The sequence below is a fragment of the Cavia porcellus genome, unplaced genomic scaffold (assembly GCF_034190915.1).
Source record: "Cavia porcellus strain 051 isolate PalLab524CR breed Dunkin Hartley unplaced genomic scaffold, mCavPor4.1 scaffold_2, whole genome shotgun sequence".
NCBI classification, from domain to species: Eukaryota; Metazoa; Chordata; class Mammalia; order Rodentia; family Caviidae; genus Cavia; species Cavia porcellus.
In genome coordinates, this window is record NW_026947485.1 from 12,116,644 (window position 1) to 12,141,119 (window position 24,476).

Here is a 24,476-nt window from a genome sequence, read left to right on the forward strand (position 1 = left end):
TTCTCCACCTACCTACATTTCTTGGCTTGTGGTTTCTCTCTACAGCACTTTTATCATTCGGACCACTGTTCTATTAACAGATCTCCTCTTTTTGAATTGTTCCCCTGAATCTCTCTTTTTCTGACAAGCACTGTATGATTATCCTGGCCCTACCCACCTGATCCATAGTTTCTCCATTTGAAGAAATTACACCTGCCAAATCTCTTCTGCTATGTAAACTAACACAGTCATGACATCTGAAGATTAAAACATGAAACTCTAGGGGGGCTGCCTGCCCACCAATGTTCTACTTCTAAGTTTAGTTCCAGTAAAATTACACATATTTGTCTTATTGACATCATTGAAAACAGCCACAAGTAGCAAATAATTTAAATGGATATTAATAATATGGTAAATATGGTACATTATATGGTATTATAGTACATTCATAGGATAGAATATTTTACAATACAGAGAATAATCTACAAATACTGTGTAAGCAATAATGTGGAGTACTCAAAAAACATGTTGATCAAGACAGCAGACTTGAGAGTACAAACTAGGTTAATTTATTCATACAAAATAAGAAAGGAAAAATTTTAAAAACCAACCTACTGTGCAAGAAATGAGTGGTTTTCCGTATCAGAACAGTGGGCACGGAAATTAGGACGGGAACATCCAGGCTACAGGTAATACTGTTTCTTAATTCTGGGGCTGCTCTTGACAGGTACATTGAGATAAGAAAACTTCATCTATGCATATAATTATAACACTTGTAGCTTTTATTTTGAATATTAAAATGATTTTTTAAAAGAAGTAATGAGATGTCAATGAAGGATTTTAATCAGCTTTCTTCCTGCCAAAGAAAGAATCTAAACACTAATTTGATTTACTATCCTCCAGGTGATATAAATTTTTAGTACTATCTTAAAAAAACTATTGACAATTAATCTTGACTATCACCTTGACTGACTATGGGTTAGAGAAAAGCATGCTTCAGGGTGTCTGTACTGGTCATGGGTGTGGCCTTGGGGACTATTTCTGGTCCCTGGACCTCCACTCTGCCTCTCCCCCTGCACTGCGCTTCCTGTGTGTCCCAAGGTGAAGAGCTTTCCTCCACCATGCCCCATGCCCTGCTGCCAGCCCAAATATAGACTAAAACTTTTGAAACCATGAGCCAAAACAACCCTTTTTCCTTTTAAATTGTTTATATCAATTTTTTGTTCCTTGCAGCAACAATCTCAAAAAATGACCAATACAAATGCCCTCAATCTCTTTTCTCCTTTTTTTTTTTTTTTTTAAACAAGACTCAAATTTTCCTCTTTCTGTCCTACACCATGCTTAGGATGGTACCTTATAGCTCTTTAGAACTCTGTAGTGAAACACTTTAATTGCGGGGATAAACATTCTAAAAGGTTTTTTTCCTTTTTTTTTTTTTTTGGTCTTTTTCCTTTTATTGGTACGAACTCATGACTGCCTGCTTGCAAGGCAGGCGCTTATGCCGCTGAGCTAAATCCCCAGCCCCCTTTTTTAAATTTTTGATAATAGTGGATTGAACCGAAGGCCTTGTGTATACAAAGCAAGAATTCTACCAAACTATATCCCCAGCCCTCTAGAAGACATTTTAAATGAGGCTCTGAGGTTATTTTCTTAAAAGTGTATGTATTTGTGTAGATGCAAGTCAGACATTACATATTAAGAACTGTATGGAATAACTGGTACACCATTCTAACTTTTAAGAACTAAGCTGCAAGCTCATAATTGTGTAGGTTACAATCCTCCTAGTAGGAAGATTTGACTCAATTATCACATTTTTAAAATGAAAAGGTAATGAGTTTTAGCAGAAAATATTTCAAGTCTTAAGATTTTCTAAATCTTAAAAACTGCTGGTCTCACTTGTCCTTCTTTTATTCACACTTTATTTTCCAAAGAATTAAGAGAGTCGACTTCCGGAAGAACATGGCGGACAAATAACAGCAGCCACAGAGGCTCTCTGAGACTACCAGTTTAAAATCCAGGAGCAGTGCCTTGTGAGGAGTCCTACGCGAGGGGAAATGTACCCTGCCGACCCAGGAACGAACTAAGCTGAGAGAAACCAACTGGAAATGCAATCCTGATGCTGTAACAGGAACAGATAAAATCTCAGTGCAGAAGCTGGATCCTGCACCATTGAAAGCCGTGATTTCAATTTCCTGCTGCCGCTACTGCGTCCCAATCCGCACGGCAGGGAGAGAGATGCATGAAAGCTCTGAGAGTGGGAATCGGTGAAGCAAACGGGCGTTGAGAGCGGGATTGGCAGGGAGCCCTGCATCAACCTGCGGTGAGTGAGAGAAATGGGGACCCTTTAATAGATTAGGAGGCTCCAACAGAGGACATTCTGGGAATGAGCAGACTAGCCAGAACAGGGCCGTGCAGTGACTGTAGTCGCATATTCCCCTCTCAAGCAGGATTGGTAGGGAGCGCTTGCCCTGGTGACGCCACGGACTAAGATCCAGAAGGCTAGCCCAAATCAGGTCCCTGCGCCTGGCGGTGCACCCTAGCGGTGAAGCATTCAGTAGGTTGACCTGGAGGGGAGGACCCAGCAGAGGCTGCCCAGGTCTGTGTCTCTCTGGTACATTGCAGTGGGTGGGAAGGGAACACCTAGCCTGCAAATTCAAACAAACTGTAACAGACAAAAACAGGAAAAAAAAAAAAAAAAAAAAAAAAAAAAAACTGGGCCTCCTACAAATGCTTGTATGGAAGGAACAAAAAGTATGGGAAAAGGGAGCAACAAGAAAGGGTCCTCAGTCCCCAATCCTGAGAACACTGATCCAGGAAAGGTAAATGCAAAAGAGAATGAAGACAGAAAACATGCAATATCCAACACAGCACCTATAGACATAAAGCAGTATCTCTGGAGCCTCATAGACAAGTTCAAAAATGAAGTATTTAATGAAATAAAGCAAGAAATAAGTAGGATAGTTAGAGAAATGCTAAGCACTGCCCAAGAAAAAACAGATGGTGGAATGGAAGAACAGACAAAAAGGGGAGAATTGTTTGATGGAGAAAATAGAGAAAACATGGACTACGTGAAGCAGGTTCAAAGAGATTACCAGGAAACTAAAAACTCTATTGAAAGCTGGCATAACAGCTTGAAAGAAAATAAGGATAGATTATCTGAACTGGAGGGCAGATTTGTAATGTGGGAGCATGAAATGAAAAACTTCTTAATAACAAGAAAACAAACAGCAATAATACAAAGACTAGAAGATGATAAGAGGATCTATAACTTAAGAATTAAGAACATAAAAGAAGAAGTAGGGTCTCAAACAAATGAACTACAAAAGCAATTCACAGAAATAATCCAGGAGAATTTCTCTAATTTAGCAAAAGGTAAAGATACTCAGATGTATGAGGCATACAGGACCCCAGCCACCTACAACCCAAACAGAGCTACACCCAGGCATATAATAATCAAAATTCCAAAAATCCAATATAAGAACAGAATATTAAAAGCCATCAGAGACAAGAAACAGATCACTTACAAGGGAACAACCATCAGAATTACAGCAGACTTCTCGGCACAAACCATCAAATCACGAAGAGCGTGGGGGGAAATAATTCAAGCTTGGAAAGATAATAACCTCCAGCCAAGATTGATATTATCCTGCACAACTGTCCCTAGAAATTGATGGAAAAACAAAGTGCTTCCAGGATAAAGAGGAACTAGGGGAATTTGCAACCACCAATTCAACTCTACAGAGATTACTGCAAGATATTCTAAAAATAAAAAATACCAAGATTCCAGAAATAGTGGCAGAGCGGCCACAACGAATGGAGCAGAAAGCGAAAAGAAGAGGACAAACTGACAACTAATGACAGAAAAAGAGCTCAACAGAAATGAGGCAGAGAAGGTTGGATGGTAGGAACAGCCATTTTGGAGAAAACAAGACATCACAATAGGTAGTGCTGATTTAATATCCTCTTGTTTTGAAGTCCCAGCAAGCTTTTGTTCTTCTGTCTCCGTCGGTTTTAACATGTTGTATCTTATTGGATTTTATTATATGTGATAATATAAACAAAAACTTTTATAGACAACGAGATTATACAGAAACCATTGTTCATTTTCTGTTAGTTGATTCTAAATACCCTATAATACTGTCATTCTCTTAAACAGTTTTACATTGCCTTGATATGTTTGATGCTACAGTATACGAAGTTATACCCAAAGATTTTAAGGGAAGAGACACTATGGTAACTACTATTATGTCGAGATTATCTTGTGGTGAAACACTATTCTGCTTAAATGGCTATGTTTTGACCTGTGCTGTTTTGTTTGTTATGCCCTCTTTTTTTTTTTAAATCTCAATCTCCTTTTTATTATCTACTTTTTCACTTTTATCCTTTTAATTAAGGGAAAAATAAATAAAAAATAGCAGGATATATTATAGTAACCCACTTTGATTTCCTATTAACTTGATTTGAAACTCTGTATTGCTCTCACCATCTTGTTTTGACTGATTTTCCTCTATTCTGTTATGCTTGATAGTACCAAGTTTGAAAGTACAGGCAACAACTATGAAGACAATAAGATTCATTGTGACGCCCATTCTGGTTGACTATTATCTTCTTTTGAAGTCCTGTAATATCTCCAGTGTTTTGGTTTTATTGGTCTTATTCTTTACTATTTTGTACAATTTTATTATAACTGATGATATAGGCAATTCTTTTTAAGATAACAAGAGGCATTATGGTAACCATTGTTGATCACCTTGTATTTTGTTTTTACATTATGTATTATGTCCATCCTTTTGATTTGACTGACTCTGTCTTGGTATGTCACATTTGGTTTTACTTTCTTCAAAAAAAAAAAAAAAAGTAGTAAGAATTGTGGGAGTAATAAAACCCAAAATGTGTAATTGTCATTGTACAAAAGAAAGGAAAAGAAAGTTCTCTAAAAGATATAACTGCGTATATGTTTAAGTGTAGAAGATAGATAACCATATTACTGAGTTTTGTTGGATCATTGAACAAAACTGTTTGCAGTCTCACTGCTTGAAATTCCCCTCTATATGCTTTAATTTTGTAACTTCAACAACTATTTCTAAGATGACAATATGTAATTAACTAGTGATTTCCTACTGTTTATTTTTTCTGAAATTCTGTATAACTTGTACCCTTTCGGTTTTTTTTTTTTTCTTTTTTCTCCTTAAATAAAATTTAAAAAAAAAAGAATTAAGAGAGAATACTGTATTAGCTATCTTATTTGTATGAACAATTTAGGTGCTTAAAGGATTTGAGAGACTAATATTACGTAAGCGGTTCTAAACAATTTAAAAAAGATACTTGTTGGCTTTTTTTAAAGCACATTTTAAAAGATGCTTTTTGTTTTTTATAGGAAAATCAGTATCTTGTGCACGTGAGGCAAATGCTTTACTTCTGAGCTACTCTCTAAGCCCTAAAAATACTTTGAAGTACTTAAGTCTGCATAAAACGACACTGGCAGCTTTTCCTCCTTGATTCCTTCCTTCCTTTCCGTCCTATAAACCAGTACTTACTGGAGTTCTACTGCCTGCTACGTACCCTTCTAGCTATTGAGCTACTGTCACAACCAAAGCAGCACTTGTGTCTAAGCGGATTTACATTCTGGTGCTGGTGGTGTGGCGTGGCGGGCAGAGTGGGAAGTTAGACACTCTAGATTAAAATATAATAGAGCGTATACTACAAGTGGTAGCAGCAATGATGAAAAAGCATGTTTACTTATGACGAGACAGTGTGGAAAAATTATTAAATTATAAAAGAAATCTTGTTTACATTTCAAAGAATTTAAAATAGCAATGTTTATCTTCCTTGATTCTGAGATTTTAAAAAAATATGCATTACAAGCCAACAAATTGATAAATATTATTTATAAAATAGAAAACAGACAAAAGGCTTAGAAATAATTCTGGAAATAACCATGACACATAGTTAATTAAACTGGCAGATTCCTATAGGAGCTGTTTTGTATTTTTGTGTTGCCTATTCGGGCCTTTAACTTTTGGAATAAATTTATTTTTGTGAAACTTCTGAATTATACCTTCTAGTAGAACATCTTTCTACTAGGTATGAACACGTATAATCAGAAAGAGCATATTCCTAACTAGGAAAATTTCCCTTTAGATATATTCTGCCAAAATATTACCTACTTAGTCTGCTACACTGTTTGTAATCCTCAACTATACAGATGGTTGCATTCCTTAATACTGCCTGTCCTTAACATTAAAAAGTGCTACAGTATACTGCGGGGACTTTATTTGCTATAAAAATGGAGGATGCTTTATAAACAATTTTCATTGGAATTCTCCCAGAGGAAGTTATTAAAGTAATAAAGCTTTCAGAAGCAACAAACTTCTCTGAATGTGAAATATTAATGAGACTCTTAAAAATATTATACTTCATCTTGATAACTTCTTTGACTATAAAAGTCACACAGTCTTTGTGACTTCATTTAACCTTTATTTTTCCATGAAGCCCCTATCTCCAAGAACATTCTGAAAGTTTGCTTTATTTTGAATAATGTCTACAGTTACGTCTTTAAGCTCACTGAACTTTTTCTTCTTATGGTTAAACTTGCTATTAGGAATAATAATTTCAGATATTATATTTTTCCAATAGCATCATAAAACATGAAATAGTGATAAATTAAGGAAATGACTTGCCAGATCTGCATGCTAAAATCGAACAGCATTGATAAGTGAAAATGTAAAAGACCTAAAACAGGAAAACATAACGTTCTGTGTATCAGAAGATTTAGTATTATTAAATTTTGATCTCATTACAAACTGATCCCTACTTATTGCAATCCTAATTAAAATCTTAAAAGCAAATGTTTGCAAGAATGACAAACTAAATCTGAAGTAAATATGGAAATATGAAGACTGAGGACAAATTTATTTTAATAAAGAAGAAAACAGGAAGACACACTCTTGTGATCAAAACTCTGTGATATTGATGCAGACACAGATAAGATTTTCAACAAAAAATGCCAAAAAGTCAAGAGGCAGAGAACACTTTTAAAGAATAATATTCAAAGAAATGAAAATGAGAAACTTACATCATATAGAAATACTGACTCAAAATGAACTTTTCAAAACATCAAGAATAAAATACAGGAGCTGGGGATTTAGTTCAGTGACATAAGCACCTGCTTAGCAAGTGCAAGGTCACGAGTTCGATCCCCAGTACAAAAAAACAAAAAACAAAACAAACAAAAGAATAAAATACATGAAAAGTATTTCTTACTTTGGGTTAAGCCAAGCTTTTCAGGTTAAGAAAAAGTACACAGTACAAAACAAACTTGTTACGTAAGAAAACTATTAAGAAAATAAAGTTACAAATCACATAGTAGAGGAAACGACTTGCAAAACAAACATATAAGAAAAGACTCTGAAATCAGGCTATGCAAAGAAGCCTTATAACTCAATAATGGGAGGATAAGAATTATGATTTTAAAAAGGAAGATAATAATTAGGACAAATATAAAAAAGCTATGCAGATGGCAAGTGTGATCAACATCTGCTACTGTCTGAATGTTTGTGTCTCTCCAAATTAATATGCTAAATTCTAGTCATCAACTTGATGGGTATTAAGGGTGAGTTATATGAAGGGTACAGAATATGATCAATATGACCCTTATAAAACAGGAGCAGAAAGCTCCCTTGTTCCTTTATCACATGCTACTCCACTATGTGAGGACACAGTGACAATGCATCACCTATAAACAAAGAAACTGGCCCATGGCAAATATCACAACTATTGGCCCCCTTGCTCTTGGCATTTCCAGCCTACAAAACTGTGAGAAATAGATTTCTGTGGTTTACAGGCTCCTCGGTCTATGACATTTTGTTAGAGTCACTTAACTAGCCTAAAGAAAACATCATTAGTCCTCAGAGCTAAGTTAAACCACTCTGCAAAATTAAAATGAATGACAAATCAAAGACTGGAAAGAATGTAGGCCAAATGGAACTACCATACATTGCTGATAGCTAAACATGCATTTATCAAATGGCTAGGAGATCTTTATGTCCTTATACAAGATAATGATATCTTTACAAAAGACTTTTATTAAATAATATTGTGAAATTATTCATAATAATCCAAAGCTAACAACCAACTGGGGAATGAGTAAACAACTTGTAGTAAATATCTACACAATAGAATGCTACTCAAAAATAAAAAGGAAAATGTGCTAATGATATATGCAGTAGCGTGCATAAATTTTAAAATAAGTATGATTCTGCATGATTCCAATTTTGAGAAAATCTAGCAGAAGTTAAATTACAATGCTAAAAAAGCAGATCAAAAGTTAGGTACGAGGAGTCAATCATGCTTATTCATTAAACATTTATTATTAACAATAATATCAATAGGGGCTGGAGGTTTAGCTCAGCGGCATAAGCACCTGCCTTGGAAGCAGGCAGTCGTGAGTTCGATCCCTGGTACCGATAAAAACGAAAAAAAGAAAAAAAAATAATAAATAAAATTAATTAATTTATTTATTTTTTTAAAAAAACAATAATATCAATAAGAAAAACCCAGTGAAATCTCTGAATTTTGAAATCATGCAGTTAGGAATTAAAGTACTTCTACTTCATGAATTAAATTCTTCAAGATCAACTGTTTCACACCCTGTATACATGCAAAGTTAATAGTTTTTCCAGTTTAAATGATGGAAAATCAAATAACTGTACTAGAGAATTTTATTCTAAATACTAATTATAAAGTTGATTCTATGGCTAAGAAATTCTACAAGAAACATCTAGAAGACATAATAACTAGGCAGTTTCAAAATAATAATGATATTTATGAACCACCAAAGCAAAACTTTTCTAGAAATCAAATTTTAAAGTAACTAAAAAACTTGAAGTGAATTGGCAAAATAGTAAACTTACAATTTGTTGCCATATAAAATTGAGAAGAAAGTGCCAGAGTAACTGAATTCCAAAATGTGTACAAAATGTCAGGCTGCCCATCCTGTGAAACAAAAAGATATATTCATTTAAGAATGTACAGCAAATAAGATGTAACAGTGACCATTTATTTAAATGCATAAATATTGACATGAAAGTTACAAACAATGGGATTATTAAATAATTAAGTGGAAATACCTATATGATTTAAATTATGTCCCATGCTCAAGTGAACAGTCATTATCATGCTCTGCTATTTACTTGCTGCAGATCTTGGGCAGCTGCTTACCTATTCTGTGCCATTATCTCATCTGTAAAGTGGGGATGGCAACAGTTCCCACACTTGCTATGAAGAACAAAGAAGTTGGTAAAACTCTTGGGTGACTGCCTGACATATAACAGGCTTTTGATGAATGTTAGCTACATTACTATTATTATTATGATCGCCACACAAGGCCATTTGTATGATCACAACAAAGCAATGGACAAAACAGGCCAATGTCAAGCAGTGACAAGACATAAATCGCCACTACAAAACAGAATGGTTGAAGACTAGAAATAATTAAAAATTGTATTACTATAGGAGATTTTCATTCAACTTCAAACATATATTGTGATGTAGAAAGTAATAAAGAAAAAACGTAAATACTAACATAAATACCATTTTAAGAAGTACTTTAATACTGTTGAAATTAACGCACATTGATAGAAATTTTAATAAATATTTTAAAGTACTTCTACATGCCCAGCCTTTGGATCAAACTGCTAATATTACAAGATTTTTGAAGTATACAAAGGATAGCTTCACAGAATGATTCAAAGAAACAGCAAAAAGTAAGTCTAAAATTCAATTATTACTAGTTATAAAAAAATGAAATTCTAATTTTAATATTGCACACCAACAAAATGACCAATGAAAAAACACCAATTTGTAACTGTTATACTGCTGCCACTCTCACTGTTGTTTCTTACTTTAATAAGGTTATGCCTTGAAATTTAGTCACCTGGGAACTGTGTATCATAGAGATAAATAATTGTTCATTTCTTATGCAATGATCATAAAGTAAATTCAGATTCCCACGATATTATGTATTATGTAATCTGTGTCTTAAAGATTTTTTTGTCATATTAAAGTAGTATAATATACATTAACGAAACAAAGAACAAAAGCCACAGGGTATCTCAATAGATGTATAATAAGCAGCTGACAATATTCAACACTCTTGGGCTGGACATGATGGCACAGGCCCATTAGCCCAGAACTCTGGATGGTGAGGCAGGTAGACTGCCACGACTTCAAGGCCAGCCAGAACTACATAATGAGACCTTGTCTTAAAAAAAAATCATTCTTTCATGATATTCAAAATATGCTACACACTAGGATTAAAAAAGGAAATGATATAAATATAATAAAGGCTGTATATGACAAGATCAGAGCTACAAACATCCGTACTCAATGGTGCCAACGTAAAAGTTTTTCCCTCTGTGAGAGAAGGCCAGGATCCCAACTCTCAATATTTATGTTTGACATTGTTCTAGATGTCCTACACCAAAGGAAACAGGAAAGAAAATGAAACCAAAGGCACCCAGAATAAAAGATGTAAAATTGCATGCATAAAGGCAGTAATGATCTAGTATGTAGAAAATTAAAGATTCCACAAAAAAGTTATTTTTCAGGCAGCTGAGTCAGTTAGAAATATTACAGGCAGTCAGACAGGGCTGGGCTCTCAAAGGAGCCAGTGCAGAAGACCAAATATCTTGCAACCTTAGAGGAGACAGACACCTCTGCTATGGGTTAGATCTCACAAAAGGCAAAACAGATGCAACCACATCCAAATTATAAACATCAGGGATTAATATTCTAAATATGTATGCAGTCACCATCCTATCCCCTACAGAGTCAGTGCTCTTTAGGCATGCCTGCTTGCTATATGATTCGCTTCCCCATTTGTCCCTGATTTAGTCCATTTTTCCTGAACAATTAACCTTATTGATTGGTTGATCCTAGTGCTGTGCCATCTCATGCTTGCCTGCCTTGCCAGTTCCCATATTTTTCCCAATTTGGACCCATCTCACCTCGTGTTTTTGCTCTATAAAAGTCCCTAGAAAAGACAGAGTCTTTGGCAACCCATTCAGGACTCCTTCTCTTTCTCAGACAGAAGCTTTCTTTTTCTCAAGAAATATGTTCTGTTCTTAACCTCTGTTGTTACTAAAATTTATTCTTCAATTTTAGAGAACATGAACTCATACCAGACATCTAGTAGGTTGGGAGTTTCACTTCCCCTGTAATCAGTTAGAATAAATGAAATCTGTAAAACTGGAAGGTATAATATCACACAAAAATCAACTATATTTTTATGCACTAACAATGCACAAGCTTAAAAGGAAATTTTTTTAAAATCTCATACAAAATAGTATTCAAAAGAATAAAGTTTCAGATACAAACTAAACCAACAAGGTGTACTTGTACACTGAAAATCACAAAATATTGTAGAGAGAAATAAAAACATAAAACATAGCAAGACATCACCTGTTCGTCACCTGTTAGAAGACTAAAAATTGTTAAAATGTCCATACTACTGGAAGTGATCTCATTTTATGCAATCTCTATTAAACCTTGATGATTTTTTTTCAGAAGTAGGAGAAAAAAATCCTGAAACTCATATAGCATCCTATTAATTCCAAGTATCTTTTTTGAGAAAGCAAAGTAAAGGTAGCAGCCTCATATTTCCTGACTTTAAAACATCAATAATCAAAATAAGAGACTGGTACAAATACAGACACACAGACCCATGGAACAGAATGGAGAATCTAAGAATAAACCCTCAAATATATATGATCATAAGATACTTACAAGGATATCAAGACTACACAATGGGGCAATACAGTCTCTTCAAGTAATCATGCTGGAAAAATTGTATACATATATGCAAAGATAGAAGTTGAACACTTACATCAAATAAAAAATTAACCCCAAATGAATAAAAGATGTGAATGTAAGTCTTTACACTGTAAAACTCTTAAAAGAAAATATAGGAAATGCCTCTTATCACACTGGATTTTGCAATAACCATTAATATGAAGCCAAGACAGTGGCAAGAAAAGCAAAAATACAAAATAAGATTTCATTAAACTTGAAAAATTCCTATTGAAAGCAACAGGAACAGCAGAGGAAATAACAGAATGACAAGGAAATCTACAGAATAGGACAAAATACTTGCTAATCATATACATGAAAAGGAGCTAATATTCAAATCTATTTTTAAAAATCCTGGTACTCCACAAAAAAACAGCCAAATTAAAAACTGGGCAAAGCCAGAATTACACCCCTGTAATTCTGTCCATCCGGCAGGCTGAGGTCCAGAGGACTGCAAGTGCAGTAGGGACAGTTTAGGGACTTAAGAGCGTCAAACAGATTTTTTAAAAGGGTTGGGGGTGGAGCCTGGTGTGACGGCCCTGGCTCAATCGTGCTCCTTTAAAATGAGGAGGTCCAGAGGACTGCAAGTGCAGTAGGGACAGTTTAGGGACTTAAGAGCGTCAAACAGATTTTTTAAAAGGGTTGGGGGTGGAGCCTGGTGTGACGGCCCTGGCTCAATCGTGCTCCTTTAAAATGAGGTGTGGTTAATAGGTAGGATCCAAAGAAACATATGGACAACAAACATGAAAAGATGCTCAGCATCACTAATCACCAGAGAAATGCAAATCCTACTATCAAAAAGAAAAAAAAAGGCAGAAAATAACAAGCGTTGATAAGGATGGGGAGAAATTATCTTGTGCACTGTGGAAAGGAATGTAAAATGGTGCCGTTATGAAAAAAATATTGGGAAGTTCTTCAAAATATAAAAATAAAATCACTGTAAGATTTAATAATCCATTGAGTGTATACATCTAAAAGCAAGATCTCAGCCAGGTGTGGTGGTGCACACCTGTAATACCACTTCCCTGGGAGGCTAAGGAAGGACTGATGCCAAGTTTGAGACCAGCTTGGGCCTCTCAGTAAGACTCTACCCCAAAATAAAAATTAAAAAGGACTAGACATGTATTTTAGCCCTGAGTTCAATCCCTAGTACCACAAAAAGGGGGAGGAGGCCAAGATCTCAAAGGCATGTCTGCACACCCATGTTCACTGCGGCACCATTCGCAAAGGCCGAGATGGGGAAGCTTTGTGAGCTGTGTACCTTCCTGAGCAATACATCCTCAGAATTCATCCATATTTTAGCACATGACTGGTTTCTGTTGGTTGAATAATATTTCATAGTGTATATACACCCCCCCTTTTGAAACGTACTAGTAGATATATAAGTTGCTTCCACCTCTTGGCTTTTCAATTAGCAGTAATTGCACCTATACATAGGCACATGACACAGTTATTTCAACATACTATTGAAATCAATTTGCTTTCATGTTTCAAAATTTTGTATTTGTATCTTTAAGAAACACTGACCCTATTTTCCCTTTTGAGTATATGTATGTGTGTGTGCAAATATATGTAGGTGCCTGTTTTGGAAGTACAGTTCATTATTCTTCATAAAGGGAATTAGTCCCCTTATTCAGAAAAAGTTATCTTAATATATATTTTGGGGCAATATCACAGCTGAAATATTTTCTCTTCACAGAAATCTGAAGGAATTTCACTAGTCCAAGCAACAATAGAAATATTCTAAGGTAAGCTTTGATAACTGAAAATAATAAAATAAATGAAAATAATTTATTTAGGTATTCTAGTTCTTAATTATATTTTCTCCAACAATTACCCACTTCATTTCAAATCTCACATTTATGAAGAGACAAGCTGTAAGATTCTATCCCACACACCCTAATTGTCTTATCTGATAATACTATCTTGTGCTTTCACTTATATTCTTTCTGTTGTTTGCTTTTGATGTGACTTTTAAAAATAAAAAATAATTCTATTTTTGAGCACAATTTTGTCATTTGATAAGAAACTATAACCCAAGTAGGTTTTAGTAGTAGGCTGTTCTTGCTTTTATCATCTCATTTTATGCTGTTTTGCTCCCTTTGTTTTGTGTTTGTTCTGTGGAATCTTTTTGTTTGCTTTTATCTTCCTTCATGGCTTGAACACTACAGATTCTGATTCTAAATCTATCAAATCTAACTTTGGTTTTATTCCAAACACAGTTAAAACTTCATATGATCCTGTATTTCTCACGATTCAAAGACAAAAATGAAGATACATATTCTAAGGCTATTGTTAAATTTATTTATAATTTAAGTTTTAGGAATTTATAAATTAAGTAACAATCAATATTAAGATCTGAACATGCTGTAGAATAATTGTTTCCTAAATAAGGACGACTATTATGTGGGGTAAACCTTTAGGTTAAATTAAAACACTCGTCACATTACCAGTGTCTGTGTATCAATATAATGAAGTGCCAAAATGTGCCCGCAGTTGCGAAGGCAAGACCATCACCACAGGCGCAGGCGCCTCAGACGGTGAGCACTGCGTGCGTGACACGGCCACGCCTACACTACAGTGATGGCCGGTCCAGCAATGAGTCGTAATTCCGACCTCACTACAAATCACCTTTTAAAAGTTCATTTCTTCTTGCAAATACTCATTTCTGAGAATAAACAAATCCACATTAAATATACTCTGTTCTCCAAAGCTTTGCACACCATGAAACTCTTACACAGACTGTTATCACTGTTTTTGTATCATTTATGCATATTTCTTTTGGATGTGTTGGATCTATTCTTACATTTAACTATAAATTTCTTTGAGCATATCATCTTTGTAACTCCACAAAATTACTGAAATAGATTTTTAAAAATAACACGAATTCTTCAATTTTTAAGAATGCTGAAGAAGAAAATTCTAAATCTCTAATTTATCCTGCTATGCTGTAAATGTGACCTCCGAAGTTCAGGTATTAGAAATGTAATCTCCACCACAGAATGAGACATTTAAGAGGCCATTAGATCATGAGGGCTCTGCCTTCATGAATACACTGATGTGTCATCATGAGACAGGGTTAGTTATCTTCATAATTAGATCCCTGAAAAGAGGATTAGTCTGTGTCTATCTCCTCAACCCAACTCCCTTGCAAGAAGGCCCTACCAGATGTGTGAAAAACAGACACACCTTTTTTAAAAAGCAGTGCTGGAGACTAAACCTAAGGCCCCATACATACTAGGCAAGAACTTTTACACTGACACTTTTTTTTTGAGAGAAAGCATTGGGTCCTGATAATCTAGCTAAGTCCTTCTTCTTAGTGATGCCACTCAAAGGTACAAAGCCTTAAAGTATGTACTTTTAAGCAGAGAAGAGCCCACAGTGTCCACACTCTAGTAAGTAGAATTACATGAACACTGCCTCAGAAATTAACTTCTGAACATGCATTAATGTAACATGCATGACTACACCATGTAACTCATTTTACCTTGAAAACAACCAATAGAAACCTCCTTCCTAGCAGACATCTCATTCTGTCCTTTGTAACTACTGTAATTTTTATCATCTAGACTATGACAAGACATAAAAAGTATGTGGTAAGTGGTAAGCGTTCATTAATGAGGAGAAAGAACTTATTAAAAAACCATTCTACCTCTTTTTAGAGTGCAATAATAAAGGCTCGGAGATAAGGTAACCTGCTTAGAACTTCAAAAGTAGTAGAAATAGAACCTGAACCAAGATCTAATTGTTATACTGTTAATATTAGCCTTAACATGACTTACAAAGTTTTCTATGACCTGACTGTCTCTTTTTCTTGTTATACACCACTGAGCTCAAAGCCCCAGCTACTCTTTTCTTATGTTCTTTTGGACACTCTCTATTAGCTTTATTTTAGATTTTTATTTTTATTAGTATATGTCTGCAGTAAATAATGATTACGTTCCTCATGGGGGGTACGTACATAATACACCTTAATTCTGTTTTCCTGTTTCTTCCCCTCCCTCCTTTTCTTGCTCCCTTTCCATTTGCAAAAGATCTATTTCCCTGCTTCCTATTATCTATTTTTTTTCACTTCTCATGTAACAGAAACCATGAGATCCCGAAGCTTGTGTGTGTGATTTATTCCACTTAACATTATGGTTTCAAGGTGCATCTGTTTTCCTACAATGACTCAAATTTATCCCTGCATCTTCTTTTCAGTTCAGTTTAAGTGTCTCCTACTCTCGGTTTCCCTAAGTTATTTGCACTCTGTTACGTATTTCTACAATGCCCATGTTCCCTTATCATAATATTTTCCTAATTAAAGAAACATAGTAACAAGAAGAGATCTACAGCCAGAATACAAAGATTCAAATTTTGATTCTACCATCTATTTGATGCGTGACTTTGAATATGTTACTTAATACCTCAGCTTCCTTATCTGTAAAATGGAAACTCATCTCTTACATGAAGGCCGAGTGAGTTAATTTGTATGAAGTACTTAACAGTGCCTGCCACATTAAACACCATATAAACGTTTGTCAACACTGTCATTATTTGTAATTTATAACTGAGCTTTTGTGTTCATCAGTTATCTCCAATCAAAGGTACGTAGTTATACCTAATACATTATGCTATGATGGTTAATTTTACGTGTGAACTTAACTGGGTTTTAGAGTATATAGATATTTGATTCAAGGTAATCCTGGGTGGGCCTGTGACAGCATATGTAGGTGAGATTAACATTTGAATCAGCAGATTGAGTAAAAGAAGCCTTTACTAATGCTCAGAGAGTCAGCTGAAGACATGAACAGAACCAAAAGGCTAAGGAACAGAAAACTCTTACTGCTTGCTTTGAGCTGGATCAGTTTTCTTTGGACCTCCTGACACGAACTGAAGTATTGGCTCTTCCAGAATCATGAGCCCGCAGGCCTCTGAATTGGAACTACAATACCTCTCCTGGCTCAAAGGCTCGCTGAATCCGGATATTAGGCCTTCTAAGTCTCCAGAACCCATGGAGACATTTCTATACAGTCAGTCATTCTGGCTGTCTGCACACTCTTGCCAACCATTCTCCTATTGATTCTGTTTCTCTGAGGAATCCTAAAACAACTGCTGAAGAAATAAACTGATCAGTAATGCACTCAATTAATCCTGGGTTAATATTTAAAGACAGTTACCAAAGAGGTACAGCATGTACAAGAGAACACATACTTACTGTAAGAAGAAAGAATGTGAAAAGCTCTGGTGAAAGATGAGAAAAATCAAAGCTTAGTTTCAATGGTTTCTGGCAAAAAAAAAAAAATATGTGGGGAAATAGAGATGCATGTAGCTTACTGACACTGTGTACAAAGACAAGAAGCAGTGAGTGGGAGATAAAGACCACTGAGAGGGAGGACAAGGAAAGAGACTGACAGTGCAGGAAGAAGGAGAGACAAGTAAATGCAAAATCGAATACAAAAGTAGAGGAATGAACTGAGCAGGAAGACAGAGTGTGTCCACCTTTGAGACAGAAGGTGTGAGAAGGGACTTGACTGGGTTCCAGATACGAGTGAGGACTGGCGACACCACTGTTTTGGTCCTGGATAAAATGTTTCTAAGACAGCATGGCTTACTAAGGAGAGAAGGAGGAGAAAAGCCAAGGGAGCTCGATTAAGATCAAAAGAAATGGGGCTGTAAAAGACGTGGCTAAAAGTCTGTGCCAGAGACCTCTGCGGAGAGATCAAGTTGTGAATAAGGAAGCCTGCAGATTTGATCAAAGACACCAGCAGATATGAATTTCAAATGAGTTCCTAATCATCCTCTGGATTCAAAGCAGAGAACTCTTGGCACAGCAAATACAAGACAAAGAAAAAAAAAGATTCTTCCCTGAAAAATAACCTTCAGGGGGAAATATTTTGTTATGTGTTGGTTATAAAAGAAGATTTACAAACAAAAGAATTTACAAATAAGAGAGTTTATTTACAAACAAAAGAGTTTCACTTAAAATCAAAATATTGGCTTATATTATTTAGAGAGAAAAGAAGAATATATATGCTACAACGTACTCTTGTTTTAAACCACTAAAGCGGAGTGGGAGACGGTAAAAAGAACTGAATTTTAAATTCATCTAAAGGTTGAAGGGAGAATCTGTTAACATGCAATAGTTCGGTGGAAGTCTACAAAATATTAAAAAATGCTAATTGACCAGGTCCTCTCTGTATGAAAGCATTAAGTGTGATGCTTCCCTTTTTCAACTTTTTAGAGGCACAATACAAATAATCTGTTAATTCTACACAGAATAGATTCTTGAAGTAAAAAAAAAATTCCATAACAAAATACACATGGTAAAAAAAACAAAAGCTCCTCTTCAAATTCAAGTTCCCCAACCCCATATTGTTCCTAAAGACTGCTATTAATCTACAGTGTTAAAGGGCTTTAAAATCATCTCCATGTGTTTTACTGTACTGTGCTTCAATCATTTTTCTTTACTGTCACTATGAGGTCATGGTGAGGGTGAGGCCACTGTGACTAGGACCCTCAGCAAACAAACCCAGAAGGACAACAATAACATACAAGGTAAAGAGAGAAGCCTGGAAGAAATGCTTCCCTCACAGCCCTGCTAACACCTTTATCACAGACCTCTGGACTCCGGACTGGGGAAAATAAACTGCTAGCACCTGATCCAACCAGTCTGTGGTACACCCCATCACAGCACTCTTGAGCACACTAATACAGTCACTTGGACTTTTTTCTGAACTACTGCCCAATTGTCTACTTTCCTCTTGACTTGGCAACCTCCAATCTACAGCCTCTCCTGTAGCAGTGAGGTTCATACCATCTTTACGAATTATATGCTATATGTCACTTGTGCTAATAAAACTGCAAAATACTTAATGTGCTATACAAAGCTCTCCCGGCTTCTCCAGCTACATCTTATACCATTCTTCCCCTTCCAGCCACACTGCCCTTGTGTATTTCTCAAACAATATGTCCCGTCTTTTGCATACTTCTTTCTTTCATCAAGCTAATTCCATTCATCATCTGCACTCAAGTTTTAAAAAAAATCTCGTAAAGTGAAAACATTACATGTTACTACAAATGAAAAGTTTTCAGAGGCTATTACAACTGTAGTTGATCATTTATACGCAGACCGTCCCACACATGATGGCCTACATAGTATCACTGTACTTTAGCCAGGTTGCTGAGCCAGTCATATGTACTATGACACACTCTGGAGAGGGAAGAACAACACAGCCAAAGCTACAGTTAGCCACATAAATATAGATGATTATTCAACTTAAAATGGGTTTATTGGGACATATTCATATTCCCATCATGAATCAAGAAGAATTGGAACTGATTATGTTTACTTTCTTATGATACTTACATTCATTATACTCATTCCTACATCTCTAATCTCTAAACATACTACCTGGAATATGGTAGGTGCTCAATAAAAATCTATAGATAGTGTTAGTTTTGATGTTTCCTTTACCTTACCATGTGCTTTCTTCTATGAGAAAATACATATTTTATTACAGAATTTAATAAATAAATATATTACATTCATTGAATTTATCATTATAATCCCCTAATACACACACACATATACAGAACTATTCTATAAGGTAGAGTTATGGTATGATATATGTATTCTGTGTCCTTTCAAATATAAACAAGTGTTGAGTTCTTTCACATAAATTTAATGAGGACCAACATAACTAAACATCCATTCGCATTCATTCTTTACTTGCTCTCATATGGAAACACGTATAGTACATGAAACCAGCAATCTCAGCATGTGTATTCTGATTCACATTGAAATTGAGATTCTTAAGAATTTTCACTTTAGGGTTGAGTACAGCAAGAAAATTAAGTTAAGAAGAATTATTATAACACTTGCTTTAAAATCTCAACAAATAAGCATCCTATGATGACATTTGCTACAGTCAGTATCACTGATGAAATGAAATCAACTACGTGAAATTATTTTTGAGAACTATTTTCTCTTCCCTCTTTTATCAAAGAATAAATAAAAATCTGCCTGCCTTCCTGCCTTCTTTCTCCCCTTTCCTCCCTCCCTCTCTTTTTTCCTTCCAAAAACAGGCAGGAAAACAAGCAGGAATGAAACAGTGCAGTAATTGAATAAATAAAGCAGTATGTTAAGAATGATGTCAGCAAGCTGGAGCCATGGGGAGGCGCAGCATATTTCCCTCACAGAAACACCAATTTAATAATGTTATCCAAAAGCCTGAAAACTGCAGAAACCATCCAAAAAGCTAAAAAAAAAAAAAAAAAAAAAAAAAAAAACTCTAGTAAAGTGAAAGCAAACAACAGCTACATGAAATGGGGAAGGAAATCTGTTTCATTTTTATCACGTCAGCTCCCTCCTAAACAAGTACGCTGGCAATGGAGAGAAAAAGCCCAACTAGAACAGTGTCTCTTGAGAGACAATGGTAAGACTGCATCATGCGTCGAGTGTGCCAGCTTTTTAGGGAGTGGCCCAAAGGCTTAATCTTTGTCTCATCTAATCTGAAGTGCTGACTGGGAACTGGCAATATTTTGGATGTGTGCAGTCCTCTGGGAACAAAAGAGAGACCAGTTTTAAGGCAGAGAACTTCCAGTTCCGTAGAGAGCAATCTGCAGAGCTTGCTGTACTGCGGAGAAAGTATCGAATTAATGCCTTATTTTACAGAATAGAAAGAACAGCAGAGCTGGCATCATGGCACACGCCTGTAATCCCAATACCCTGGGAGGCTGAGGCAAGAAAACTGCAAGTCTGAGCCTACTCTGGCAGTTTAATGACTTAGCAAGAACTTGCTTCAAAATTTAAAAAAGGGTAACTCAGTGTGAAGGCCCTGCATTCATTCCTAGTATCAAAATGGAAGGATGGACAGATGGGCAGGTGGGTGGGTAGATAGATACATATATGATGAGCAGACCAAGCATCGAGGTTAGCAGACGGAAGGAAATAATTATAGCAGAAATAAAATAGAAATTAGAAAAATAGAAAAATCTAATTATGAGTGCTCTGAAAGTAACAAAATAGAAAAAAATCCCATTAAGACTTAACAAATTCAGAAAGGAAAAAGGAAACATTTCAACTAATGCCACAGAAATAAAAAACATTGTAAGGAACTATTATGAATAATTATATACCAATAAGTTACATAAACTAGAAGAAATGGCTAAGTTTCTAGCAAACAATGGGTAAAAACAAGGCCAAATAACCTCCGTGAAGTTAGCAACACTAATTTCAAAAATCAGATGAAGATACTGCAAAACAAAAATTACAGGCCAATAATCTTGATCAATACTGATACAAAACCTCTAAAAAATACAAGTAAACTGAATTTGATGACACACTAAAAGTATCATAAATGTTCTAGTGGAATTTACTGCCAGAATGCAAGGATAGTTCATTATACAAAAAGCTATCAATGTAACACAACATGTTGACATACTGAAGGATTAAAATCTATGTAATTACTTCAATTGACATAGAAAAACATCAATACCCTTTCATGCTAAAAACACAAGAAACACAATCTCATTTAACATACCAAAGATGACATGTGAAGACCACAACTAAAGATATTTCACATCATTAAGTTTTTGTTAGCTATTATCAATTTAAAATTTCCCTAAGTTCTCCAAAAATTTTTATCATGGTGACTTTTGTGAAGTACATTTTCTGTACCTATTGGGAAGTTATATTATTTTTACAAATTCCTGAACTTTTAACATTTTAAGACTTTTTCAATATATGGTCACTTTACCTATAAAGAAAGAATGTTTTTTCCACTTTCCTTCTTTCCATACTAAAAGTTTTTTTATTTTTATTTTTTCCTTCTATAGCTTTATGTAATGAAGTGTTAAACCTACCTGCTGATTTATTCATTTCAATTATTTTATTTTCCTAAATGTTCTATTTGATTCCTGTTTATAGTATGTTTCTCATTTTCTTACTTGTAAATAATAAAGTAAAGGTTGTTTAAAAAAAAGAATAAAAATGATACAGAATTTCAAAACAGGAAGTTAATACTAGTTGACATACTGCATATTGTTATCTTGAAAGTAATTCTTTAGATTACAAGATTTAGGAATAAAAAAGATCAAACAATTTGACAATGAGAACACAAACTATGCTTTTTGAGGAACTAATAGATTAGTAGTAAGTTTATCTATCATAATATGCATACACAGGTATATAGATAAAATCTTTTCCCTTCTTTCTTTTTCTTTTTCTCTATCCCCGTTGTTCTTTCCTTTTGAGCACTCCCTTTCATTTCCACAATATCTATTATATACTTTGGATCTTACTCTTTTTCTTTACTTATAGCAGGGAGACAACATGATATTTACACATGTGAGTCTGATTTATCTCATTTATGAGTATGGTACCAATTATATCCATTTACCTATAGAAGCCTCAAGTTTAGGCTGAGTAATACTCAATTTCTCATTTTTGTAACATTCCTCAAAGTATTTTGCATATGGATATTTGTTTAGCTATTTTAGATTCAATATCAGATAGTTGTTTTGTTTTGTTTTGTTTTTGGAACCAGGAATTGAACTCAAGACCTTGTGCTTGCCAGGCAGGAGCTTGTAGTACTGAGCTATATCCCTAGCTCCTCAGACAGTACTTTTAATATTGTAAATCCACTGTGTTTTTGAGAAGAGTCTAAAAGCTGTTTTCCACTGTTTTATTTTTCTTGTTGTCTTTCAATCATATTAGTTTACAAAATTAGTAAACTTGTTCTGCAAGCTCAATACTGGGTGACTTTAATATAGGTAGAAAATCTGATGGCTAAAATGCTTTCCTCTGCAGAGAAACTACACTAGTTTCTTGGGGGATTTCACATGGATTTTTATCAACCAAGGACCACATTTACCAGTCACAGATGCTCAGCTTAATACAGAGACCCTGACTTCTCTCTCTGCCTCCCTCCTACCTCCCTCCCTCTCTATCCTCTCTGGGGATATAGCCCAGGGCCTTGCTTGCTAAGGCAAAATGATTCAGTTCATTTTTCCATTATGAGAGAACCTGCAGAACCTAGAGTGATGATCCCATCGCTGACATAGACATTTGACTCCAAAGCAACTTCAACTTTTACATTCACTTACTGTTACAAATCTCACTAATGTTTCAACTGGTTTATCTGCATATGTGCATGTTTTTCTCTCAAGAGTCTCTTAATTTGGCAAGCATGGTAGTGTATTAAAAATTATGTCTAATACACCCAGAATTTGTTTGTACTGTAATGACAGGGTTGTTAAGAAATATCTGGGTCCCCAAAAAATAAAGGCATGTATCAACTAACCTTTACAGATAATATTTACTAATAATATATGACTTAAAAATCTAACTGACTTATTGTTCAATCAAATTGAGATGCCATAGAGAGATGAGTTCAACATTTCACTCACACAGCATATTAAAAAGATTTCAAATTTGGATACCCTTAAAATTTTCTAGTTTTTAATGCTATAATCAAATCATTTGATATGTCTAAGAGGGTAAAAGAAAACATTCTTTCTATAGTTAAAATTCTCAATAGTAGTATAGCTGCTCAAAATGCTGAATACATTCCAAATTTAGCTTGATGCATCCTACACATGATTATAAGATTCTGTTGGATGATAAAAATTGCTGGCTTAGAAAACGAAAGTATCATATCTATACTCCCACATACAACTAAACTGTTTTAATTTTGCAGATGACAATCCACAACCTGTTTTCCTCTATGTGGTTCCCGAATAATTTGTTAATAACTTACAACACTCACTTTTCAAGCAAACTGTTATGCACAGTATTGATGATTATCTAGTAACACTAGAACTCTAAACTGGTTTTAAAAGATATCAAAATTGAACTTTAAGTATCTAATAATCAGTCCAAAATTCTCATTTAAAATTGAAATGGTCTACTCAGTCATTTAAGCTATAGAAAAAAATAATGAAAAAGAATATTCAACATTAAAGTGCCAAAAACATTATCAAATAATAGGTATGACTGTATCTTTCCAGATTATCCTGTGACCTGAAGAAAACAGGCTAGTTTTTACAAACTATGCCAGGCATTCAGTAAATTTAGCAAAAGTACAATTAGTTACTGCAATTACAGAATAGCTTTCCAAAGGAACTACATTTAAACTAAAATATTTGTATGATTCATAATATTTAATTGGTAAATCTTTATTTTATAGTCAACCCATTTATGTCTTATTTGTACTAATATATTATTTATAACACCACTGACATCTAGTAAGAAACATTCTCAAGTTATTAAGCATTACAAAACCTACCATCATGTAGGACTATCTTCTCCTGAGAATGTTCTTAATATTAAAGACTATGAATACCAAAACATACAGTCCTGTCATCTAAAATCAAACAGCAAAGGCAGATGTGATAATATTCAACTAAAAATTAAATTTTAAAGTAATCATTTTTAATATAGAATATAAATGCATTATTAAATCTCATAAGACTTCACTGAACACAAGGAAAATCATTTTCACTATTTTTAAAGATAAAAAATCAGCATATTATAACATGATACATAATTTTGACCTATTGAGAGTAAATATTTAATATGATCTTACATAAGGAAACATGAGCAATGAGCACTCGGCATGAATATCACGCAGGCACTGAACCTTGCCCCACATCCCCTTTCCTTGTGC

At 34.7% G+C, this 24,476-nt stretch overlaps 1 protein-coding gene across 1 annotated transcript in view; it reads right to left on the minus strand.

The window, feature by feature from the left end:
* Cog5 (component of oligomeric golgi complex 5) overlaps positions 1-24,476 on the minus strand; it is a 288,720-nt gene that overhangs the window by 79,922 nt on the left and 184,322 nt on the right. Inside the window, exon 11 of the mRNA XM_013152408.3 lies at positions 8,892-8,973. Within this exon, the coding sequence (XP_013007862.3) occupies positions 8,892-8,973 (82 nt within the window). The remainder of the gene's footprint in view (positions 1-8,891; positions 8,974-24,476) is intronic.